This window comes from Hipposideros armiger, unplaced genomic scaffold (genome assembly GCF_001890085.2).
Source record: "Hipposideros armiger isolate ML-2016 unplaced genomic scaffold, ASM189008v1 scaffold_356, whole genome shotgun sequence".
Taxonomy (NCBI): Eukaryota; Metazoa; Chordata; class Mammalia; order Chiroptera; family Hipposideridae; genus Hipposideros; species Hipposideros armiger.
Genome location: NW_017731706.1, coordinates 77,127 through 97,656, shown reverse-complemented (window position 1 = coordinate 97,656; position 20,530 = coordinate 77,127). Strand labels below are relative to the sequence as shown.

The 20,530-nt window shown below is 49.2% G+C and overlaps 1 protein-coding gene and 1 long non-coding RNA gene across 3 annotated transcripts; one reads left to right on the top strand and one right to left on the bottom strand.

The window, feature by feature from the left end:
- The first annotated feature begins 4,664 nt into the window (after positions 1 to 4,664).
- On the top strand, positions 4,665 to 17,729 carry LOC109392903 (uncharacterized). Of its 2 annotated transcripts, none has more exons than XR_002126135.1 (3): positions 4,665 to 4,872; positions 4,990 to 5,050; positions 16,594 to 17,729. It is a non-coding gene; the product is annotated as an uncharacterized LOC109392903 (long non-coding RNA). The 2 variants fall into 2 exon arrangements; XR_002126134.1 differs by lacking the exon at positions 16,594 to 17,729 and adding an exon at positions 5,838 to 7,501.
- Positions 7,640 to 18,928, bottom strand: LOC109392902 (uncharacterized). Its single transcript, XM_019661605.1, has 2 exons — positions 18,451 to 18,928; positions 7,640 to 9,173 (listed from the first exon to the last, which is right to left on the bottom strand). Exon 2 carries the CDS (start codon positions 8,597 to 8,599, stop codon positions 7,643 to 7,645), a length of 957 nt encoding a protein of 318 aa, XP_019517150.1. The 5' UTR covers positions 8,600 to 9,173; positions 18,451 to 18,928; the 3' UTR covers positions 7,640 to 7,642.
- Positions 18,929 to 20,530: the final 1,602 nt, after the last annotated feature.

Here is a 20,530-nt window from a genome sequence, read left to right as displayed (position 1 = left end):
CATCCTTTGTTCCTCCCTCACATCCAGTTCATTGCCAAGTTCTGTTCTTTCCACCTCCTCCCTCAGGCATCTGACCACTTCCATCAGCATCCACCCATTAGGGCTCTGCTAGAGCATGGCTTTCTCAGGGTAGCCTCCCAACCCCCCTGCCCCACCCCCCCACACACATGTTGGGTCCCTTTCTTCCATGCTGGTGTGATGCCCTGTCCTTCCCCGTAGCGCTTGCCACTTTTGCAATGACTGGTTCCTCGTCTACCAGGTGATGATTCTCACGAGGGCTCCCAAGTCTGCAACACACACGCATTGTCTCCCGGCATATGCGATGCTACCTGACTTTGAAATAGCAAGTGAAAGAAGGAATATGAGTCAGCCTTACAGCCACATTCTCAACAAATGCTGGCAAATGGCAACACGCTCATAACTACAGTGTTAAATGAGAAAAATGTGTACCAAACTGTCCATACAGCATGACGTTGACATTATTACACATAAATGTATGTGTAAAAACCCAGACAAAAGGCACTAAATTGTGGTTATTTCTGGCCATTTTTATTTGTTCTTTATACATGCATGTATTTTCGGGATATTTTACAGTAAGCATCCATCTCCTTTATGATCGTGAGAACAGTGGATAAGGTAGATAGATAGAGCCAAGGATCCTGGACTTTTGGAACGAACCATAATTTAAGTCCAGGAACTGGATGGTTCAGGCATCCTGTGAAATATCCACATCTGAACGTGCCCGTGATGTATGTCTGTTATAGCTGTCATTTCCAGAGTGGCTCTGCACAACCGCAGGTGATTCCTCTAATAACAGGCTCCTTCCTTTCCGGTGAGGGCCCATTAGGCCAAGTGCAATGGAGATGACAGGTAGTGGTTTCAGAAATATAACATAATATTTTTTTTCCTAAAAGAAAAATTTAGGCTAAGTGAGTCTTTTTTGTTTTTATTTTTTTCTAAGGCACCCTACTCGAACATTCAGGGTAATATGGTAGAGGCTCTTACAGGAGAACTTATTCCTATGTCCTCACGGCAGCATCTTTTACTGTTTGCAGTAACAGTTGAAAGGTGTCCCTGTGACATCCCCCATGGCGGGGCTGTCAGACCGCCGCTAGGCCAGACCTCCCCAAGCTTGAAAACCTGTGAAGCCTCAAGGGACCCAGCACACAAAAGGGGGGCCTCAAATGGACCCAGGGAGGAGGGGACCTAGTGGGAGAGGTGTCTGCAGAACTCGGGACAGTGGTTTCAAGTCTTGATCTGACCCTGGATTTCTGGATTCCTTCTGTTGCCTGATTTCTCAGCATCTCAGTTTCCCTATCAGTCCAGTTGGAGTGTTTATGCATCTCTTTGAGACACTTTTAAAGAGTAGTCAAATTTATACCATTGCCATTGGGGATATGGCCTTCTGATCTGCCCACAGGTCTCGCCTAAGCAGATCACCAAATGAGGAACAGAGGTGAAAGAAGTAGGCATATTCAACCTGAACAAAAGTAGAAAAAGGACAGGGTGGTAGATACAAAAATTGTCATACGCACAAAGGACAGATTTGTTCTATGTGGTTTCCCAGAGCAGAACTGGAGCTAGAGGTAGAAGTTCTAGAAAGTCAGATTTTTGCTTCACTTGGGGGAAAAAACAACAACAACAAACCTTCTAAGAAGAAAAAGTGACTCAAAATGCTGCTTTGTAAGAGGTACTGAGTCACCCATCACTGTGAAGATTTCAGTGGGGCTGACTTGTCACAGGGCAGCTTGGGTAAAGGGGATTCCTGTGTGAAGCGGAAGATCAGACAGATAACCTTTAACTTTACTCCCAACTCCAAGAACCTATGTTTCCGCTACTTAGCCTTTTTGCTTTTGGAACTGCTTGAAAATAATTTATAATTCCTCCTCAACACCATTTTACCTAGGCCCAGCCAGAGCTGTAATTGCCAGGAGGCCTCCTTTCCCGCTCCCCCTACAAATGATGGAAACTTGTCTCACTTATGACTGTCTATCTCCTTATTACAGGAAAGGCTCACAATATGGGTCCTGCCTTCCCAGAATGAAAGAACTCCAATTCCCAGCCTCTCTTGCAGGAAGAATGAAGAGTTGACCCTTCAAAGGCTCCTATTCAAAACGTGAATTTGGAAGTGAATAACCTGAAGCGGGGAGGGGGAAAGTGAGGGGAGTGAATTCTCCCTGGTGCCTCTAGACTTTTAAAAAAGCGTTTTGGGTGATGGCAGAGACACCTGGCCTTCCATGGTGGCAGCGGTTTCCCAGACATTGCAAGGACAAGCCCTGGGACTGGAAGTTTCATTAGTTCTAGCAGAGGTGGAATGTGCAATCAAGCAGGTTTCTAGCATTTAGTGCTTCTGAGTGCAGAGGCCACCAATGTCTACTCATGGAATCTGTAGCTGGGTTTTGGGAGCCCTCCTGGGAGGTCAGCCTCCGCTCACTCCCACCTGCCTATGACTCTGCGAGCTAACATCTAAGAGAAAATCTAGATGCTCACTTGATCCATTTTTTCTTTGTCCACAGAGCTAGACTGCCTTTCCCAGCTTTCCTTGTACTTGGGTGTGGTCACACGACTGAGTTCTGTCTACTGGTGTGTGAGCCGAAGTGACAGACTTTCTTGCCTGGTCCCTAAAACCTCTGGGGCAATCCTCCATGTCCTTATCTCCCAGCAGGGTATAGAGGATGCAGTGGAAGGCAATAAGAGGCCTAGAAGATGGTGGAACCACTAATAGAAAAGAGTCTGGGTCCTTGAATCCCTGACTGAACTGTGACGTGAATGGGAAATCAACCGCTAATTATTTTAAGCCACTTTGATTTGGGGGTTGTTGTAGGGTTAGCCTGTCCTGACTAATACGCTTAATAAATCCATTTCCTGCTCAACTAGCCAAAGTAGATTTTATTTTTTACGACTAAGAGCTCTAAGTGTTTCACTGCCCTCAGGAGGTCTGATTTGTTGACTAGGTAGTCGCATCTGTAGGTAGGCTCTGGTTTCCTCAGAACAGGAGGCACTGGGCTTGACTTGGTGTGTTACCTGCCGGGTTGAGTCTGCTCCCATTCCTAGTGACTCTATGACTGAGTGATGTCCACACTATCCTGTCCTTAACAGCCCTGCTCAGTTCCTGTAGACTCCTGCCTGTGGCTTCTTTTATGGAGTGAATCCATTTCATATCGTATCTTCCTCTTTTCCTACTGTCTTGACTTGGACCTCTCCTCTACTGCAGGATGGAAGGCAGCCAAGCCAGCCAGCGCCCCACCCTGGCAATCACCATCCTGCCTCAGGACCAGGCCACAGATGTCTCTCTCAGAAAGAGGCAGCTTCTCCTCCTCTCTGTGGCTTCAGGGCCTGTGGCTTCATTCCTGATTTTCTGCTAGACGCTGAGGAAAGTCAAGCATGTTCATCGCGGTGTTCCTGAACTCCAGATAGGGAATCCTGCCCCTCTTTATTACAGGGGAAGCCAGCTCTGAGCCAGGAGTCCAGAGGGAGCTGTCTCTGAGGAAATTACCTTGCACCTAATTGAAATCAGGATTTGAGTCACTGTAGTAGATAGCTTTGGCATGCCTGGCCTGCTCACCCCCTAAGTTCCCTCTACCCACAGCGATAAGCCTATGGCAACCCTTGTTTATATCATGTGACTGACTCTCCCCTCACAGTTGATTGGGCTAGGATTAGGCACGTGATCCAACCTGGGCCAATCTGATCTTTTTGTGCCTGAAATTTGGGCAGTTTCAGGCTGGGCTGCTTTGCGTCCATCTATTGAATACAGCAGCTCTAACCTGATAAATGCTGGGTGAGACTGTCTTCTATGCCACATACTCTAAGAAACAGGCCTAGAGGAAACCAGTTGGCTAACAAAAATAAAGCAGCAGAAATAGAGAAGAAAGGGTAAGTGAAGGACAAAGTAGGAATTTTCCTAGCCCGGCTGCATCCCAGGCTGTGGGTCCACGAGCAGTAAATTTTCTCTAGTTTGCTGAAGCTTGTTCAAGTTAGTTTGTAAAATACAAAATGGGAGGGTCTTAACTGATACAGGAAAAAGTAGAAAATGTTACCCCACAGATTGCCACCTCCTGGAAACTAGGCACCTCGGGGCTTATCATGAACTGGGAAACCTAAAAATGCTCAGAACTGGGAAAACTATGGTGGCTGGAAAAGACCTCTTGGGATTTATCTGTAAGTGGAACGGATTTGACCTTTTCTCCAGTCCAACTGCCTCATGTGCCAGCACAGCAAATGCAGAGAACCCAGAGAGGTGGGCTGACTTGCCCATGATCCCACAGGCAGCCTGGATGGAGCTGGAACTCCGATCCCAGCCTCCTGGCTGCAAGGCCCAGTGTAACCTCAAACCTGAAATCCCCTTTAGAATGAGCGTCCATTTCCCACATGTGGCCTCAGAACTCAGAGGCCAGGTGGGAGCTATCAGGATAAGCACGCACGTGTTGCTAGGCTGGCGACAAATGACGCGGCTAATTCCCCTCGCCCCGCTGGTCCCCGCCGCTGAGACGCCGCGCTCCCCGCGCACATGTGCGCACTTCGGCCGGCGCGGGAGCAGCTGCAGAGGCCGGGCCTCGGGGAAGACGAGGGGGGGGCTCACCCACCCCAGCGCAGCGGGGAGGACCCAGCGGGCCGGGCCTTTCAGAGTTAATTAGCCCTCATGCATATGGATGCCACCGCGATTGAATTCGGTTGAGAGGTCGTAACCTGACCTCGGGAGGCGTGCAGAAAGAAAAGACTACTTTCTCAGCTCGGTTCTTAATTGAAAGCGGAGTTGTCAGGCGCAGCGCCGTGGGTGTGACCGCCGCCGCCCAGTTTCTCCCGCAGAAGCAACACAGAGCTGGTCCACTCTCCCGGGTCCCCATTAGCAGTCACTCTAATGACCTGCAGGTATGTGCAGGCGGCCCAGCGTTCGTCCCCGTGCAATGTCGCTGTAATGCTATCTGCCCTGGGAATTTATTCTGCAGCTTTCCTTTTCCATGATGGTTTTCATTTCCTGTCTTTTAGAGCTGGAAGCATTTATGGAATATCACATGGTTTTCGTTTACACAGGAAATCAGCTGCAGTGGTGAGGAGATACCGACTGACTTTTCGTGTTTGTTTTTTCGATCCTCCTGCGGCCCCCTCCTCCCAGAGAGAGAGAGAGAGAGAGAGAGAGAGAGAGAGAGAGAGAGAGAGCGAGAGCGCAGAAACCAGCTTGCAGCATTTTTTATTTTGAAGTAGTTTTCCTTTTTGACCCAAAGTCACTGTTCTCCGAAGTGGTCTATGATTATGTACAGAAACAGCAGTTTATTTCTGACACGTGGTAATCACTTTATGTGAAGAAAGCTCAGCATGAAGAGATGCTTTTGCTTTTTCCAGAGCTAAGCAGTGAGCCCAGGAAGAGGCTGAGAGCCCAGCCTGGACCCAGCGCGGCCCAGGCCGCCAGCGGAGCTCGGTTCACACCCTCCCGAAAATACTTACTGTCCAATAACCTGTTAGGACCACTCTGCTTAAACCGTCCCCGCCCCACCCCTCCTCTGCCCGCCAACCCCAACACAATGTCTCCTTGATCCACCCCAACCCCATCACCCCAGCAGTCAAGAGAATATCAAGGCTTTGTAACAGAGATAGAGAAGGATGTGGAAGAATTTGCAATTTGTTCTTTAAGCTCCTGTCTCCGGTCGCTTCTGAGTACAGACTAGACGCACCCCACAAAGACAGCACTCTCTAGTTACCCTCTCTCCTTCCCCAGTGTGGTTCTAGCAGCTTCTCACCCTCCACCCCGGTTCTTAGGGCAAATGACCACCCTGGACAATAGCGCCACCTTGTGGCCAGCACCCCTCTCCAAGCATTTTTTCATCTCCCTTTTCCAGGAGCCTGAACAGTCCCTGTGGTCCCAATGAAGGCTGCCGTTCAAGAGCCAGAGTGCCCAGAAGGATTCAGGCTGCAGAGGAGCCCCCACCATAGGTTGAAATGGCCCCGCCCTCCTTTCCTATTGTCCCTGAATGAGCTGAAAGCACAGGGGACAAGAGGCTCTCCTTTCCTGTCATCTACTATTCCACAATAACAGACCAGTTCCTTTGATTTAAGGCTGAGCCCCAATTAAATGGAACATGCCCTTGAAGAGATAGAATTTAGGAACCTATTTTAGGGTGAGGCAGTTTATTACCTTTTCCCAAGGGTAAAAGCAAAGAGGCAGGGTGCCCACCCTGAGGGGCAGGAGCTGGCACTGTGGCCATCCTTCAAGGGCTGAAAGGCAGCCGTGTGCTGGGACTAGGAGGTTGTGAGGTGGTAGCTCTGGGAGGCAGGATGGGACAGAGTCCTTTGCACATTTCCGGGGTGGGCAGGGAGCCCTCAAAGAACATCGAGTCCCCATTGGGCCCCCAGAGCCCAGGTGTCCCTAGCAGCTGAGACCCATTTAATTGAGACCCTCTGACAGCCTCACCACGGCCATCGTCTTCCGCTCCTCTCGCCCAGCCCATAAAACCCACAGCCATCTGTGTGAACATGAGCCCCACGTTTTTTATGGGCTGTCTACTGGCGGCTGCAGGACAAGTGGGGGGACAAAGGCTGACTGCTGCAGCCCCTTCAGTCTCCCAATATTAAACTGTGTAACGTGACTCGTTCTCTGAAACCAAATATTTGCGAGGACACCCAGAAGCCACCTGGCTACCAAATCTCTTGATCAGGCGGGTCATTTGTGCTGTAAAAATCCCACATGGGGGTTTTCTCAGCTTCCGAGGGGTCAGCAGGCAAAGCTGCCTTCCATTATACAGGGAAGCCTGCCCTCTCGTTGACACAGGCAGGCCCGGGTTGGGGTGTGCAGATTCAACCTCACTTGGGCTTGGGAGCTGAATGAAAGAAACCCTGATCCTCTGCACAGCAGGCTGCCCTGGTCTCTGTCTGAGGCTCTGTTTTCCTCCCAGGAAGCTGCCTGTTCCTCATGTTGCTTATTACCTAATTGAGGAACTATTCGAGTCAGCGTGGTGCTGCTGTGAGGTTCTTCAGCTCCCCGTGAGCTCTGTGCTGAGGAGCTGGTGGAGAGCAGTATGTTCTATGCTGAACGTTTTCTCTCTCTCAACTAGCTCTCCTCTTTTTTCTCCCGTCTCTCTGGGAATATGGAGTTCATTGGTCTCTGAAGGGGCAGGGGATGGTCACAAACATAATTACTATAAATTCCAACCCCTGCCTGGCCATGTTGGTTTTAGGGTCCCCAGTGAATCACTAGGGTACACGCTCTCTCTGCTCAGGACACTGCCTGGTCCTCTTGGCTTAACCATCTGGAAAATGGGGGATTTGCTGAGAGAAGAGGAAGTTTTGAGAGGGGAAATCAGATGCTCTAGGGCCTCTTTCTCTCCCAACCCTGCAGGCTTCTGAGAAGCCCCATGTTCATGTCCAAGCCTCATTCAGACTGCCCTGTGTCTCCTAGAGAAAGCCGTCCCTAAAAAAGTGAGCAGCCCGCAGGCACGCCTGCACCTACAGCTTTGCCGTCCCAGACGTAATTTTAAATAGACCAACATTTCAATGTGTATTTATTCCTGTTGCATTTACAAAAAAAAAAAAAAAAGACCTTCTGGTAATATGCCAGAATGAGATATATAATGATGTTGTTTAGCAGCAACTGTGTCATTCGGTGTTGTTGACAGTAAAATAAATTAACATAATAAACATAATTTGCTCAAAAACAGCTAAGGAAAAGCAGATGGTTAGCACATTTCAACAGGACCTGTTGGTCCAAGTTTGCACGGATGTTTAGACGGTGTGCTGCCTGCAACAGATGCTCGCCTGGGTCCCCACGTGCTGGGCACAGGTGACTCAGCGTGGCCTGGGGGAGGACTGGGCCCGCCTGGGGAGGCATCCGGTCCAGGGCCCTTCCCTGGAAGAGGGGGAGCACAGCAGCCATCCACTCCGGGTCTAGCCAGGGCCAGCACAGGGCAGGAGCCCCAGCTGCTGCCTTCCCCCAACACAGAGCCTGCTTTCGGAGCCCCCGGGCCATTAGCATGCACAGCTTGTCAGGCCCCTTGGCTGTCCTTTGTGCTCCTGGAACAAGCCAGCTTTCTTCCGGGGAGGAAGGATGGTGTTCCGGCTTCTGCCCACGAGCTTCCCAGGGGATTCGGGGGCCAGTGGGCCTCGGCTGGACACTCAGAGCAGGTGCCCCATGGTCCCTAAAAGAGGAGAAAAAGCTATTTTTGCAGAAGGAGGCCCTGGCTCCCCAGTGCCTGGGAAGCAGGGTGAGGGCAGGGGTCTCTTTTCTCCCCAGGTCCCTGCCATCCCAGGTCCTAGTGACCAGGACCTGCTTTCTCCTCCAGCCTCTATTTGTAGCTGGGGATGCCAGGACTGTCACTGAACAGGGGATGCTTGCCAGCATTCGTATGGGCCCATGAAGCTCCTGGAAGTTCCTGTGCGTGGGCACCTGTATGCAAACGCTTGGTGTTGATACTGAAGACTTAAGAGATGGCTCAGAAATTTCTGGGAGGAGAGAATTGAGAATAGGAGACCCAGCTGTAGATGAAATAACCAGGAAGACAGATGCCTGGTGTAGGGCCGCTCTCATGCCCACTGTGCCCTCGCTTCTCTGTGAAACGCTGCACTGTGAACCTATCTGAGTCCATCTCCTCGTTTTTCTAAGTGGCATTGTTATGAAGACTGGGTAGAATGACTGTTACAGGGTGCTTAGCACCATGCCTGGCCTGTGCCACATGCCCACTAAATGGCAGCTGTTGTTAATCTTGACAGCAACATCCAAGACAGTTTCATTTCCCCTGGGTTCAGAGGACAATTAGGATCTCATCCAAGTGTTGAAAGGCCCCTCAAACAGAGCACGGCCAAGACTTATCTGTCTGCAGCTTTGCTCCTCAGCAGCTCCTGACTGATCTCCTGCACCCTCCCCCAGCCCTTGCTCAAAACCTGCTGCCCCGTCAGGCCAGGTTCTCTGGGAAGCAAAGGCAAGACAGAGTTAGGAGGCTCACAAGGGGAGGCTGGTGAAGGAAGGGGCAGGAAGAGGCAGGGAGAGGAGTGAGGAAGGAAGATAGGGGTAGCAAGGGCGTCGGCAGCAGTGCAGCTCTGCAAAGCCTGTGCCAGCCCAGCGAGGAGCTCCACATACCCCTGTAGTGGTCAGAGTGAGGCCTCAGGTCAAATGCTGGGTGGGTCTTTATGACATTGCGGTTGGAAGTGGTCCGCTGATGCATCGCTTCCCAGCAGGTTCTCTCCTGAAGAGAGAGTGGGATAGTGCACCCGGATGGCACCATGCTCCCCAGTGGGTTCCCTTGCACTTGGAGCAGCACACCCTGGCTCTGTAAGCTTCTGCCTACCTTGTCACACATGTCTTCCCCCACCCCCACCCCAGCCACTGTCCTCCAATCCCTGGATGAAGCTTTCCCAGTGTTATGGCTTTCTGGGCTTCCTAGAACACTGACCTCCTCATCATCCCATGATGGATTCTTTTTACAGTTCAGATCTCAGTTCAAGTGTCAGCAAGCCTTCTCTGGACCTTCCGCTTTAGGGCAGCCTCCGCCCTATCCCAACCATCACTGTCTTCCACAGCCTCTTCAGTCTTGCACAGCCTCATCACTGTCTGCATTTTGTATGTTTCTTCTGCTTCTCGTTTATGTGCGTATGTTTTCAGTGTCTCTTGTTGAGACCAGGCATCTTCTCTGACTTACTACTGTATTTTAGAAGAGTCCTTGGCACATAGTAGGCACACAATAGGTACACAATGCAGGCATGAATGTAAGACCTGGAAGGGCTGGGAGCATTAGAATTTAGTAGCTGAGTGTTCTGGGTGAGCTTATGCCCACTTTCCAGAGCATAAAGAATTACTTTCCAGAACAAAAAGAATGCTGAGTGTGTGTGGCCTCAGCTCTGCTCTCCTGGGCACCTTAGAGAAGTCTAATAGGAAAATGTAACAGGAAAAGTGCTTGGAGAAGCCAAGGGCACCACACACATTCCTTATCTACACCTCTTAGGGCTTTTAGTATAACAGCCACGGTGTTGTGCTAAGATGCTAATGAAGGATGGATCAGAACCTCTTCTCCCAACACCTCCTCTTTCTGTGTAGTTTAAAAACATATATTAGGTCATAAAAGGCCTGCTTTCATTGTCTAGTGCAGGAGAGTGGCTCAATTGTTGGCAGTTTAGTTTTTACCAGCAGACTTGGTTCTAGAACATTCCAGAGACTTGCTCTGTGGCCTTGGGCACTTTTCTAGTTAATTCTTAGGTGATTTTGGGGGGGGGCAGTGGGAGGGCATATCTGTACAAAATTCTTGCTGCTGAGATTTATAAACAAGTTTCCAACTGATATTTACATATCAAAAACAAACAAAATGCCCGGCCCCCAACCACATCCAACTCAACAACCTTTAAAACCCTGAAATTTCCAGTTATCCCAAATCCTTTTGAGTAGCAGAACATAGTTCTCTCAGTGCTGTATGTACCGTGCTAGCAAATCACCCCACAACTATTACAAAAATTCCATGGGGGCTGTGGCAGCTGCGGCACAGATGTTCTGCATAGCAGCCGAGCATTGTTTAGTATCAATAAACACTATCTCTGAGACATAAAACGTGAGCGTGGAGCTAGAAACGGTGATAACAAGAGCCATGCAGACCATTTGCAAGGAAATGGAATAAGACTCAGGGAGGCCAGAGGCCCCTCCCGCCCACATGGAATGGCCCATTTCAGAGCACCCTGTGATTTAGGTGTTGAGTGTTGGCAGGCCACAGTCTCGGATCTCTGTGCCAAATGGCCAGTTTGCTCCTAGAGATGGATGCCTGGAGTTTGTGCTAAGCCTGAACACCCCAATTTGTGGCTCTGCAGCCCTGGATCCACCCTTTGGAGTTTGTCCGATGGAAGTCACCGAAGATTTAACTCGACATGTGCGTATTTCTGAAGCTGCTGTGCTCAGCTCCAGGCAGTATGGACTAGCTACAACCAGTTTAAAAGGAATAACTCCCAACTAAATACCATCCCTCCAGGATACCCAGCTGGTGCCTCCTGCTCTCATTTCTGCCAGGACGTCCCTCTAGAGATGACAAACTGCTACATTGAACCTCAAAGCTCACCAGAGGTTCCTAGATGGAAGGTGATGGAGCACTTCACTTGTCCACCAGCAGGAGTTGATGAAGCCAGTGCCACGTGTCAGAATGCCATTGGACTCAAGCCTGGAGAGGAGATGGGTTGGCCTAACTCTCATTTTGCGTATGTGCAAACGGGGGCCAAGGCAGTGACATGACTGTTCAAGGCACATGGTCAGGCGGATGCGGCCAGAACTGGACCCCATGCCAATTTGATGTTTGATACCAACATCCACTTCCATTTAGCCCTTCTTTGAGTGTGCCTCATCTTTTAGGTGTAAATCATTGTAGGGTGATTAGTACATCCTCAATTAAAGGAAAATTCTTCAATCAATATCTGACATTTGAAAAAAAAATCAACAACACAAAGCAGTACATCAGCCCCGGAGGCCCTGAGTTAAAATGTTCCTGACCCTGTAATATTGGGAAGGACATGGGAAGAGGATGTAAGGTTATAGACCGGACAAACACCAGGGACATTTGTCTATAGAACACAGACATCTAGTGGCTTCCATATGGCTCTAAAAGGGCTGAGATTCCAGAAAGTCTTACTTGGGTCCATTCCAGTCCACCCCAGGGTAAGTTGAGTTGCTGTGTGAGTTCGATTGTTGTGTGCTGCTCTGAATGGGGTGGGGCGGGTTCATGGTGGACACCTCCCAAGGACTACCTGCACCAGGGGTGACATGAGTCAGGGATGGCCTACTCAGGCCACCTGGAAAAGGCCTGTCCTGGTCCAGACCGGGGTGACAGTGCACATTCCCTGACCTGTTACACTGTCACTTGTCTCCTTCAGCCTCTAATACCACTCAGAGAACTACTTCTAGGCCGAGGCAGATGTCCCAACCCCACCCTGCCCCATCCTAGGTGAAAGCCCCCTTTTGGAGTCAACATTTCACTTGCATTGAGTCTTCTTTCCAAAGACATTCCAGGTTGACCCTAAAGAGGTGAGGACTGAGGACCTCACTTGCTGTAAGGATGAGGAGGCCCTAGCTCTGCCGCAGCCTATGGAAACCAGGGACTCATAAATCCTGTCTCTGTCAAGGTCCTACAAGCAGCAGCATCTTGTTCATTTTGATGGTTGTTCAATACTTGTCTACATGCTAATTCTTTGCCTGTCTTCTAAGGGCCATCCTGTGGGGATTGTCCCTCTTAGGATTCTACAGATGAATGTTTGCAGCAATGCTGATGAACGGCTTCCAGGAAAAGAAAGAATTTCTGGACTTTTTTGATGAATGAGATTCTGCAAACTTCCCCATTAAGTTTTACTCTCCCTATTTCAAAGGAAAATGGTTTTCCAAAGTGGCCTATAGTGACTGTGGGAGTCAGTGCTTGGCTCTGAACAGACCCTTTGAATTCTCGCCACGGTTCCTATGCCCTTGTGGGCCACCTTTAATGAACAGGAACAGAGCAACGCCCCAGCTAATTGGAGCCTACAGAGCAGCTGGCGAGAGGGGGGGAAAGTGTGGACCTTTGCACGAGTACAGCCTTCTGTCTTCTCTTTGATGACAATCCCAACACCGTGATGGCTGATGGTAAAACTCATGGGAGGCAGGCCTGGGAACATCTGTCATCATTAAACCAACATTTGTTAAGCCTTGGCCATTTACCAGGCTCTGTGCTGGGTGCTGGGACCACAAGAACTGGGAAGAAAGTTGCCACCTCTGCCCTTGGCACGTGCTAGAGGGAAGCTGTTTTTGGTCCATCAGAGAATGCCCTGGTACAGGGGTGTGGTGTGCTTGATGAAGAGCAAATTGGGCAGAGAGAGCAAGTCGAGTCTCGGCAAGGGTAGCAGAAGCTGGTGGGTGAGCCTCACACACTTCCTCCTTCTAGGAAGACCATTCAGGTAAGTACTGGGCAGAGGTTGCTGGCCTGCGCTCCTGTCACTCTGATGTTTGACCAGATTCCCGTGTGTGTGCCTGGCTGTTTCTCTGACACTAATTTAAATATTTGCAGACCAGGTAGGGTCCTGAGAAGGCAGAAGCAGTAGCTAGAGCCCAGCTCCCTTGCTCTGGCTGGGTATGCTAAGGCACGGGGTTGATTCTGCTTCAGCTCATGAGCTTCCTTCCCAAGCTTCTGTTGGTTGTGCAGAAGGGCACACCAGGCACACCTCTTCCACAGGTGTGGCATGCATTGAGGGTGCCAGATTTTCAGGTGTCTTGGATTAAATGGGGCTGAATTATTAGTGAGGCCTGGAGCTGAAGCTGGACCTTAGGGGAGATCCGGGTTTGGTTCTGGGCAAGGAAGAGCTCAGGCCAGAGTCTAGCTTCTCCTGGCTCTTGCTTACTCCCCTTGGAAGACAAGTGGGCACTGGGTCCACCCACCTGGACCCAGGCTGTACCCCAGGCCAGGAGCTGCAGGCTCAGCCAGGGCACCAGACGGCCCCCCACGTGGGTCCCGAAAGTAGTACACACATTTCCCCAAGCCTTGTGGATTAATAAACGTCATTTAAAAATAATTAGAAGTGATTGATAATTAATTTCAGAAATAGCCTTTGCCAAACAACTCATTAAATGTAATCTCCCCGGGTGTCAGTTCTACTCATTGTCACACTTTCAGGTCTCATGAAAAGCAATGCTGAGTTTAGCTAAAGTTTCCAGTCAGAATCTTTGCCATTTTGGGCTGCTTCTCTGATTCCCAGGCCATCTGATGTCCCAGCAGAGTCCGTCCTGGTTCTCTGCAGGCTCAGACTGCAGCGGGGGCGGTCTTGCAGGGCACTGAGTGGGGGACACATTGGGTTTTCCTCCCAGGTGATCACAGGCAAAGCTGAGACATTCTCATGTCTATACTCATGTCCCGCCCTGATCTCTGTTAATGATTGTAGGGCAAAGTGCTGACGTGGAACAAAATCCAAGCAACCAGGACATCCCCCCTATGCCTCAGCATCAGTCTATGTTTCAAGTGGCTGATGAGGTTGCCCAGGGATTGGGGCCTGGGCCTCGGTCCTTTGGATTTACAGTGGCACAGTGAGTCCTCTGAGGTGATTACACCACTGAGTGACTAGTGAGTTAGGGAAAGAGAGTTAGGAATGGTGGGCCACATGTGCCCGGCTGGTATGCAAGGGACCGGAAAGCAGTGGCTTGATAAACTGCATTTTCTTCCTCCTCTCTCCTTTTTGGCCAGTGGTTGACTCTGCTTATGCCAGACGGGTGGCTTCCTGGAAGCAAAGCCATGACTAGCTAGACACTGGAGACCCAAAGAATGGTGATGCGGGCCCTTGCACTTTGGTGACTCAGAGTCGAGTTGAAGAATTGAGACGTGTCCATGTGGGAAGAATAAAACAACCAAACACTCCATTGACAGTGAAATGTGTTGTCAAACAAGGGGTTTGGACAATGATTCCTTGTAAAAGTCCAAGAGAAGGAGAAACCCCTTTCTTTGTGATCATAGAAATTCTTCTCCAAGGAAGAGAGATTTTACCTCTGCCCTGAAAACACGATAGAATTTGGAAGGTGTGTAGGTGGGGGAGGACAGCAGGCATATACACCCCCCCGGGCAGGATACCACAGGGCACATTGAACAGTGGCTCGCCCTCCAGGTGGGATGCAGGGGAGTGCGGGCAAGTCAGGAGAGATGGGTCAAGGCCAAACTGTGCAGGACGAACCATGCAGGGCCTTGTATACTGAACTTTAATCGGACAGAAAATTTGTTTCAAAAGAAGCGATGAGATCAGAGTGTGAGTCAAGGACTCGGATAATGGAAGGTGTGGTAGGGGAGCTTTTACCACCTGTATATGTGGCGCTTCAGGAAACTCTGGCTATGGGGTAGAGGATGGATTGTTGGAGTGCAGAAAAGTCTCCTCAATCTGTAACTCTGAGCTACCAAAGGATACATGGTACCCCAAACTACTGCTAGGTTTTAGGCTGCAAGCAACAGAAAAGCCCCAAATAACAGTGACTTAAGAAAAATTATTTTCTCTCACATTCTAAAATTTCAGGGTAGACAGGTCAGAGATTTGATGGTTTTCCATGGTGTTGGGGCTGTAGATTGCTTCTAGCTTGTCGATTTGCAGTGCATTCCTTTTATTCCCCAAAACGTCTCATGGTCCAAGATGGCTGCTGCAGCTCCAGCCTTCACATGTCATTCCAGGCCAAAGGAAGAAAGAAGAGATGAGGAAGGAGTATGCAAGACAAAAGATGGCCATCAATTCTTTTACAATTCTCCCACTGAGAAGTGAGAATTATGTCCTCTCCTTTTGAGTGAACTACTTTGTTCATGAGGAGATGGCAGAAATGGTGTGCTGGTTTTCAACCCAAGTCATCAGAAAATGGCAGCTTCCACAGTCTCTAGGAACATTCTTCCTGGAAGCTTTGCGCTGCCATGTGATACACGTGACCATCCTGACTGCCTGCTCGAGAAGCTGTGTGTAGGGACTCTGATTGATAGTCTCTGTTTAGCTCAACCTTCTAGTCATCTCCCCCAAAGTGCCAGCTCTGTGAACAAAACCATCTTGGTCCCAATGGGTCAGCACACCCACCAGGTGAGTATCACCAACTGATCCAGTGGAGGAAAAAACATATATCATCCAGTGGGCTCTATCTAAGTTTCATATCCACAAAATTGTGAAAAATGGTCGTTGTTTTAAACCACTAAGCTTTGGGGTAGTTTGTTATGCAACAATAGATAATCAGGACAAAATTTGGTACCTAGAAGTGGATTGCTACCATAACAAAATCCAACACATGGCTTTGGCTCTGGGACAAGGCATGGGGCAAAAGCTGAGAGGACTTGGAGAAGATTAATAAAAGTTGGAAGGACCTCAAGGAGACTGTTGATGAGAGCTTGGAGGACAGTGAGGAAAATGTTATTGAAGGCTGGACAGAAAGTTTGGCAGTATTGTCGCCTGTGGTAACATGGAAAACAAAAAGGGTACCCAATAAACTCTTGGGCCTGGCTGAGGAGACACCAGGCAGAAGACAGAAAGTACCACTGGCTTCTTCCAGCTCCCTGTGATAAACTATGAGAAAAAAGAAATGGACTGAGAAAGGAACTATTAAGGCCCGGAGCAGAGCTTAGGGAAAATCTAAAGAGGCCAGGACTTTCTGGGTATGATAATGAGACTGTTCCTCATTTTCATTGTCTCTCAGCCAAAGTGTCTCATGATGAGAATTGGCTTTAGGACAAAGATCAAATCCATGTTTGTATAGCATGGCCTCCAGGTGACAATCACAAGGTTGAAGCTGTAAGACTTCTTTCAAGACCTTAGAAAGATTTCAGAATATACCTAGTAGGGCTTCTAAGAGTCTTAAAGACATGTGTTGTAGGATTTCTCAGTTAGATAACAGGGCTTAAAAAAATGTTAAGAGTGTTGCCCACAATAGCTCCTGACAAAGAGTTTCTGGAGCCCTTCTGGGCTCTACTCAGGACCTGGCTCTGCTCAGAGACGAGATGGAGACCTGTGCCTGACCAGATTTCCTAACTGCTGTGGACCAATCACTGATCTAGGCTTCCTTTCCTCTCTTCTTATGAATGGAGGGTGTTAAATGGAGTTTTCCTACCCCGATATCACCATTGTTCACTGAATGTGTGAGGGCCATGGCATTCTTTCTCTCGTTCACAGATCTTCAGAACAAGAAGAACCAGACTTGAGGAGCTGCTCCCGAGAAAACACCCAGATGGACCTGGCCCTGCTTTCAGACATGAGATGGAGGGTGGTTGATGGTGGATTAGATATATAGCAACAAGTTCATTTGACACTCACCCACCATGCTTTGGGTCTGAGGGTTTTTCATTTGAGGCAACTCTATAGTTTCAGTGCTAATGAAAACATTGTAGGTGAGTCCTTGGGGTCTACAAATAATCAGTTAGCACTTGAATTCTAGAAAACCCAAGCTGAACTCTGAGGAATGATAAGATGACAACATTATATGGGGGCTGGGGGTTGCGAGAGATTGAGAGATCGAGAGATCGAGAAACTGAGAGAGAGTTAGAGAGTCTGGTGACAAAGAGTAACCGGACTTCAGGTGACCAGACTCCAGGTCTGCGCTCATGTTCCCAGCTTTCCACTGGGGCTGTGGAGGGTGCCCCTCAGGGGGGAAGGTGACACAATCTAATGGACCCTGCTCTGACCCTCATGGAAGGTCACATGTGGAAGGGCAGAGGCAGCAGGTTAAGAACCTCAGGTGGGCAGCAGGGAGCCAAGGAGCATACGGCGAGATGCAGCTCCTGTGACAGGCAGTGCGAAACGTCTTAGAAAATGTGAGTTTTTCCGTTCTCTGTGGGCGTGCCCCTAAACTCTTTCCCATGGGAAGTCACATGTCCACGGGAGGGAGAAGCACAATGTGAGCCCAGGGATGAGGAGGCCCTGCCACGAGCCCCCACAGGAATAGCTTCCTCCACTCTGCATGTTCCCCTTACGTTTTCTTCTAGCTCTGTGACCACATCCAGTTTTATCCACTCGGCAGTTCTTCTGAAGGCACGTTTACCCCCATCTCCCAAGAAACAGTTTAGACATTCTGATGAAGCCAAGACTTTAAGGTCAGGGCTCTCGTGTGAATTCCACTGTGGAGCAGGAGGAGCCGTATCCATGCAGGAGAGAGTTCCAAACACTTCCTATACTCCTCTCCCAGAAATCCCCTTTCTCTGCTCCAAAGCCGCCAGGAGCTTTGTACTTGTTTTTTAAGCTCTTCCTTTAAATAACTGAACCAAGTGGGCTTTATTGCACATGATCATAATGACCTGGAGTTGAACAATAAAAAAGTTTGACCTAATCTTCTGCAGTTTAGTAATTATAAAGAAAGTAAATGACGTGTGCCCATTTAAGAGCCTGGGACTAAGGTTTTTTTGGGGGACAGAAGCTGGAGCTGCCAAACATCCAACTGCCAGTCAGAGCTGTGCTTCCCACTGTCTGAAATGTGACAGCCGAGAACTGAGGCCGCGAAAGCCACACTCAGAGAGGGGTGAGGAGACTGTGGGCTGCTCCTGGTAGTGGGAAGGTTGGGGGTTTGTAAGAGCTGGCTTGGGAGTCCAGTCTTTATTTCCTCTTCATCATTTTTTCCTAAATGAGCAGTGCTTTGCTATAGAAATGTCAAGCATTTTCCAAATGACGTTCCAGATAGATTCAGTCAACTCAGATTTCTGAGAAAGCACTTAAAACCAAACTTCAGGAGCACATGTCAGCATTTTGGAGCCTCCTGACGTTATTAGAGGTGCAGGTGGCAGCTGGCACTGGTGAGTGGACACGGCAGAAGCTGGCACTGGCTGGGAAGCAGCGTTTGGCTCGTCAGCCCCTAAAATCACCACCAAGGTGATGAAGGAAGCTGGAAAAGGTGGGCTATACATTGGGAAACACATATTTTTATTCCATATTAGGTATGAACTCCCGTTATAAGAGGGAACAAATGATCCCAGGCTGTTGCTCATGGAGCCCCAGTGACAGGACCCCAACACCTCCCCTGGGCTGGGCCAGAGAGCTCACCTTTGAATGTAAGGTCTTGCCAACCTTCTGGAAGGTGCTCAGGAATCCTAGCCTGGCCCACTCTCTCCAGACCACTGGGTTGCTAGGAGCAAAGCAGGACCGGTCACCTGGGGTTAGAGCCATGCCAGCGCCTTGCCCACCTGGCATCTCTGCACACTGTCCCTGTGCCGCCTTGGTGGGCTGTCCTGTCCCTCCGACCACGCCACTGCCACAGCAGCAACTGGGTCCCGCCCAGAGCTAAGGGCTAAAGTGCAGATCTTGTTTCAGGAAGCGACGTGGCCTCTGCCCTAATTGTAGGGGTGGGAGCACAAAGCAGCCACAGCCTTTGCCAAGAAAAAGGCTGCAGCTTGGTCCTCCCAGGTTGGTTTCAAAGAAGTCTATGAAAACCCCTCATTTCGCGTAAGTGCTGCCTTCGCAGAGTGAAAATGGAGACTTTTATTTGTCTCTGCCCGCTGCTTTCTCTACCCCACCTGCTTCTGAGGTGGTCTAATGGGTAAATTACTCATGTCCTGCTAATCAGTTCCAGGGCTGGGGACAGGAAAGTGAAGGGCGCCAGTTACCGCAAGGGCAGACAGTGCTTTATTACACGCCTCCTCCCAGGGGCCGTGAACTCGGAGTACTCTGCTTCCAGTTAGGCCCTGGGCTTCAGCTGAGCACCTTCTGGGGAGTGCTGATCTGGATTCAATCGGGGCTCATTTGGTCAAGAACTCCAAGAATCACTTTCCTACTCAGGCCTCTTGAAGTGGCCGTCAGGGTCTGACCTGGGGTAGGAGGAAGCTGCTCCTGCCACCCCCACAACCCCTGGTGAGCATAGCAGGGCCACAGGGCCTTATGTGACTCAGCTGCACTATATTTTTTAAAGGAGTATTTGATTGATTAAAGTTAGAAAATGTAAAAACCCAGCCTTACGCTTTTGAGTTCAGCTTTCAGTAAATCTAGGATTCCTTTTTAACTTGAAATGTTTGATCACATTTTGAGCTGTCATCTTATCCAGCTGGTCCATTTAGAAGCTTGGAAGGCTTTGTGGATCTTCCATAATATTCTTAGCTCTCCCTGCAATTCACTCCAGGCAATTTTCCTCTCCGTCTCTTTTTCCATCCAAATGCCCCATCACCTTAGGGGAAAATATGACTTGGGAAATACTCTATTCAAATGTGAAGTTTCCTCAAATGTAAATATTGAGATGTGGTTCTCACTATACTCCATTTTGCTACATATGCTTTGACTAGGTGGCTTAGGAAATTTTAAAATCCCGAGCAAGCTGCCTCTTTTCCCACAACAGACTGGTATATTTCAGAAAGAGCCCTCTATCTGTGCCCCTTCTTCTCTCTGGAGGGCAGGTTCAGAGCATGCATCAAGGTGGGTTGCTGGCACTACACACTGTCCCCTCACAGGTTTGGTGGCCCATCTGGAGCACCTCCACTTTGGTCCATCCCTGAGCTTACCTGAGTACCCAGCTCCATCCTGGACTGCTCCAGGCCCATCCCAGGCCTGGGGGGTCAAGTGAGGTGACTCACATACCTGGGGCAGCCCCCTCACCCCATCCAGTCACATGCTTCTGAACCTCATCTCCAGACCCTAACTCCGATCTGTTGTTTAGTATGCGAATGTCATGACCATGTAGCTAATATTTTAGGATCTCTCCAATGTCATGTTATATATTTTGTAAAGCTATTTTTGTATTGATGGCTACTTTAATGAGAAGTGATTTTTCATGTATTACTTGGAAGAGAAATTCATTCCTGGAAAATTAGGGAACCTTCAAAGTTTCAACACACAAGCATAGTATGAACTTTTGCAAAAATAGGTTATTCAGAAAGTCTTTGGAGAGTTTTTCATGAGTCCCTTTCCCATGTTGTTCCTGGACTATAAGCGATGGTCACCAACAACAATCAGGGGACTTGAGTTAACAGTTAAAAGGCATCCTGAGTGGACCCCACTGTTCATGGGCCTGAGCCACACTCACAAAATGGGGTCAGCCTCGAGCAGCCTCAGCTTCGCTTGTTGAAAACCAGTAGTTGTGTAATGCTCTGACTAGGCAATTTGAAAGTTGCCCTTGGGGATCTATATATTTTAATTT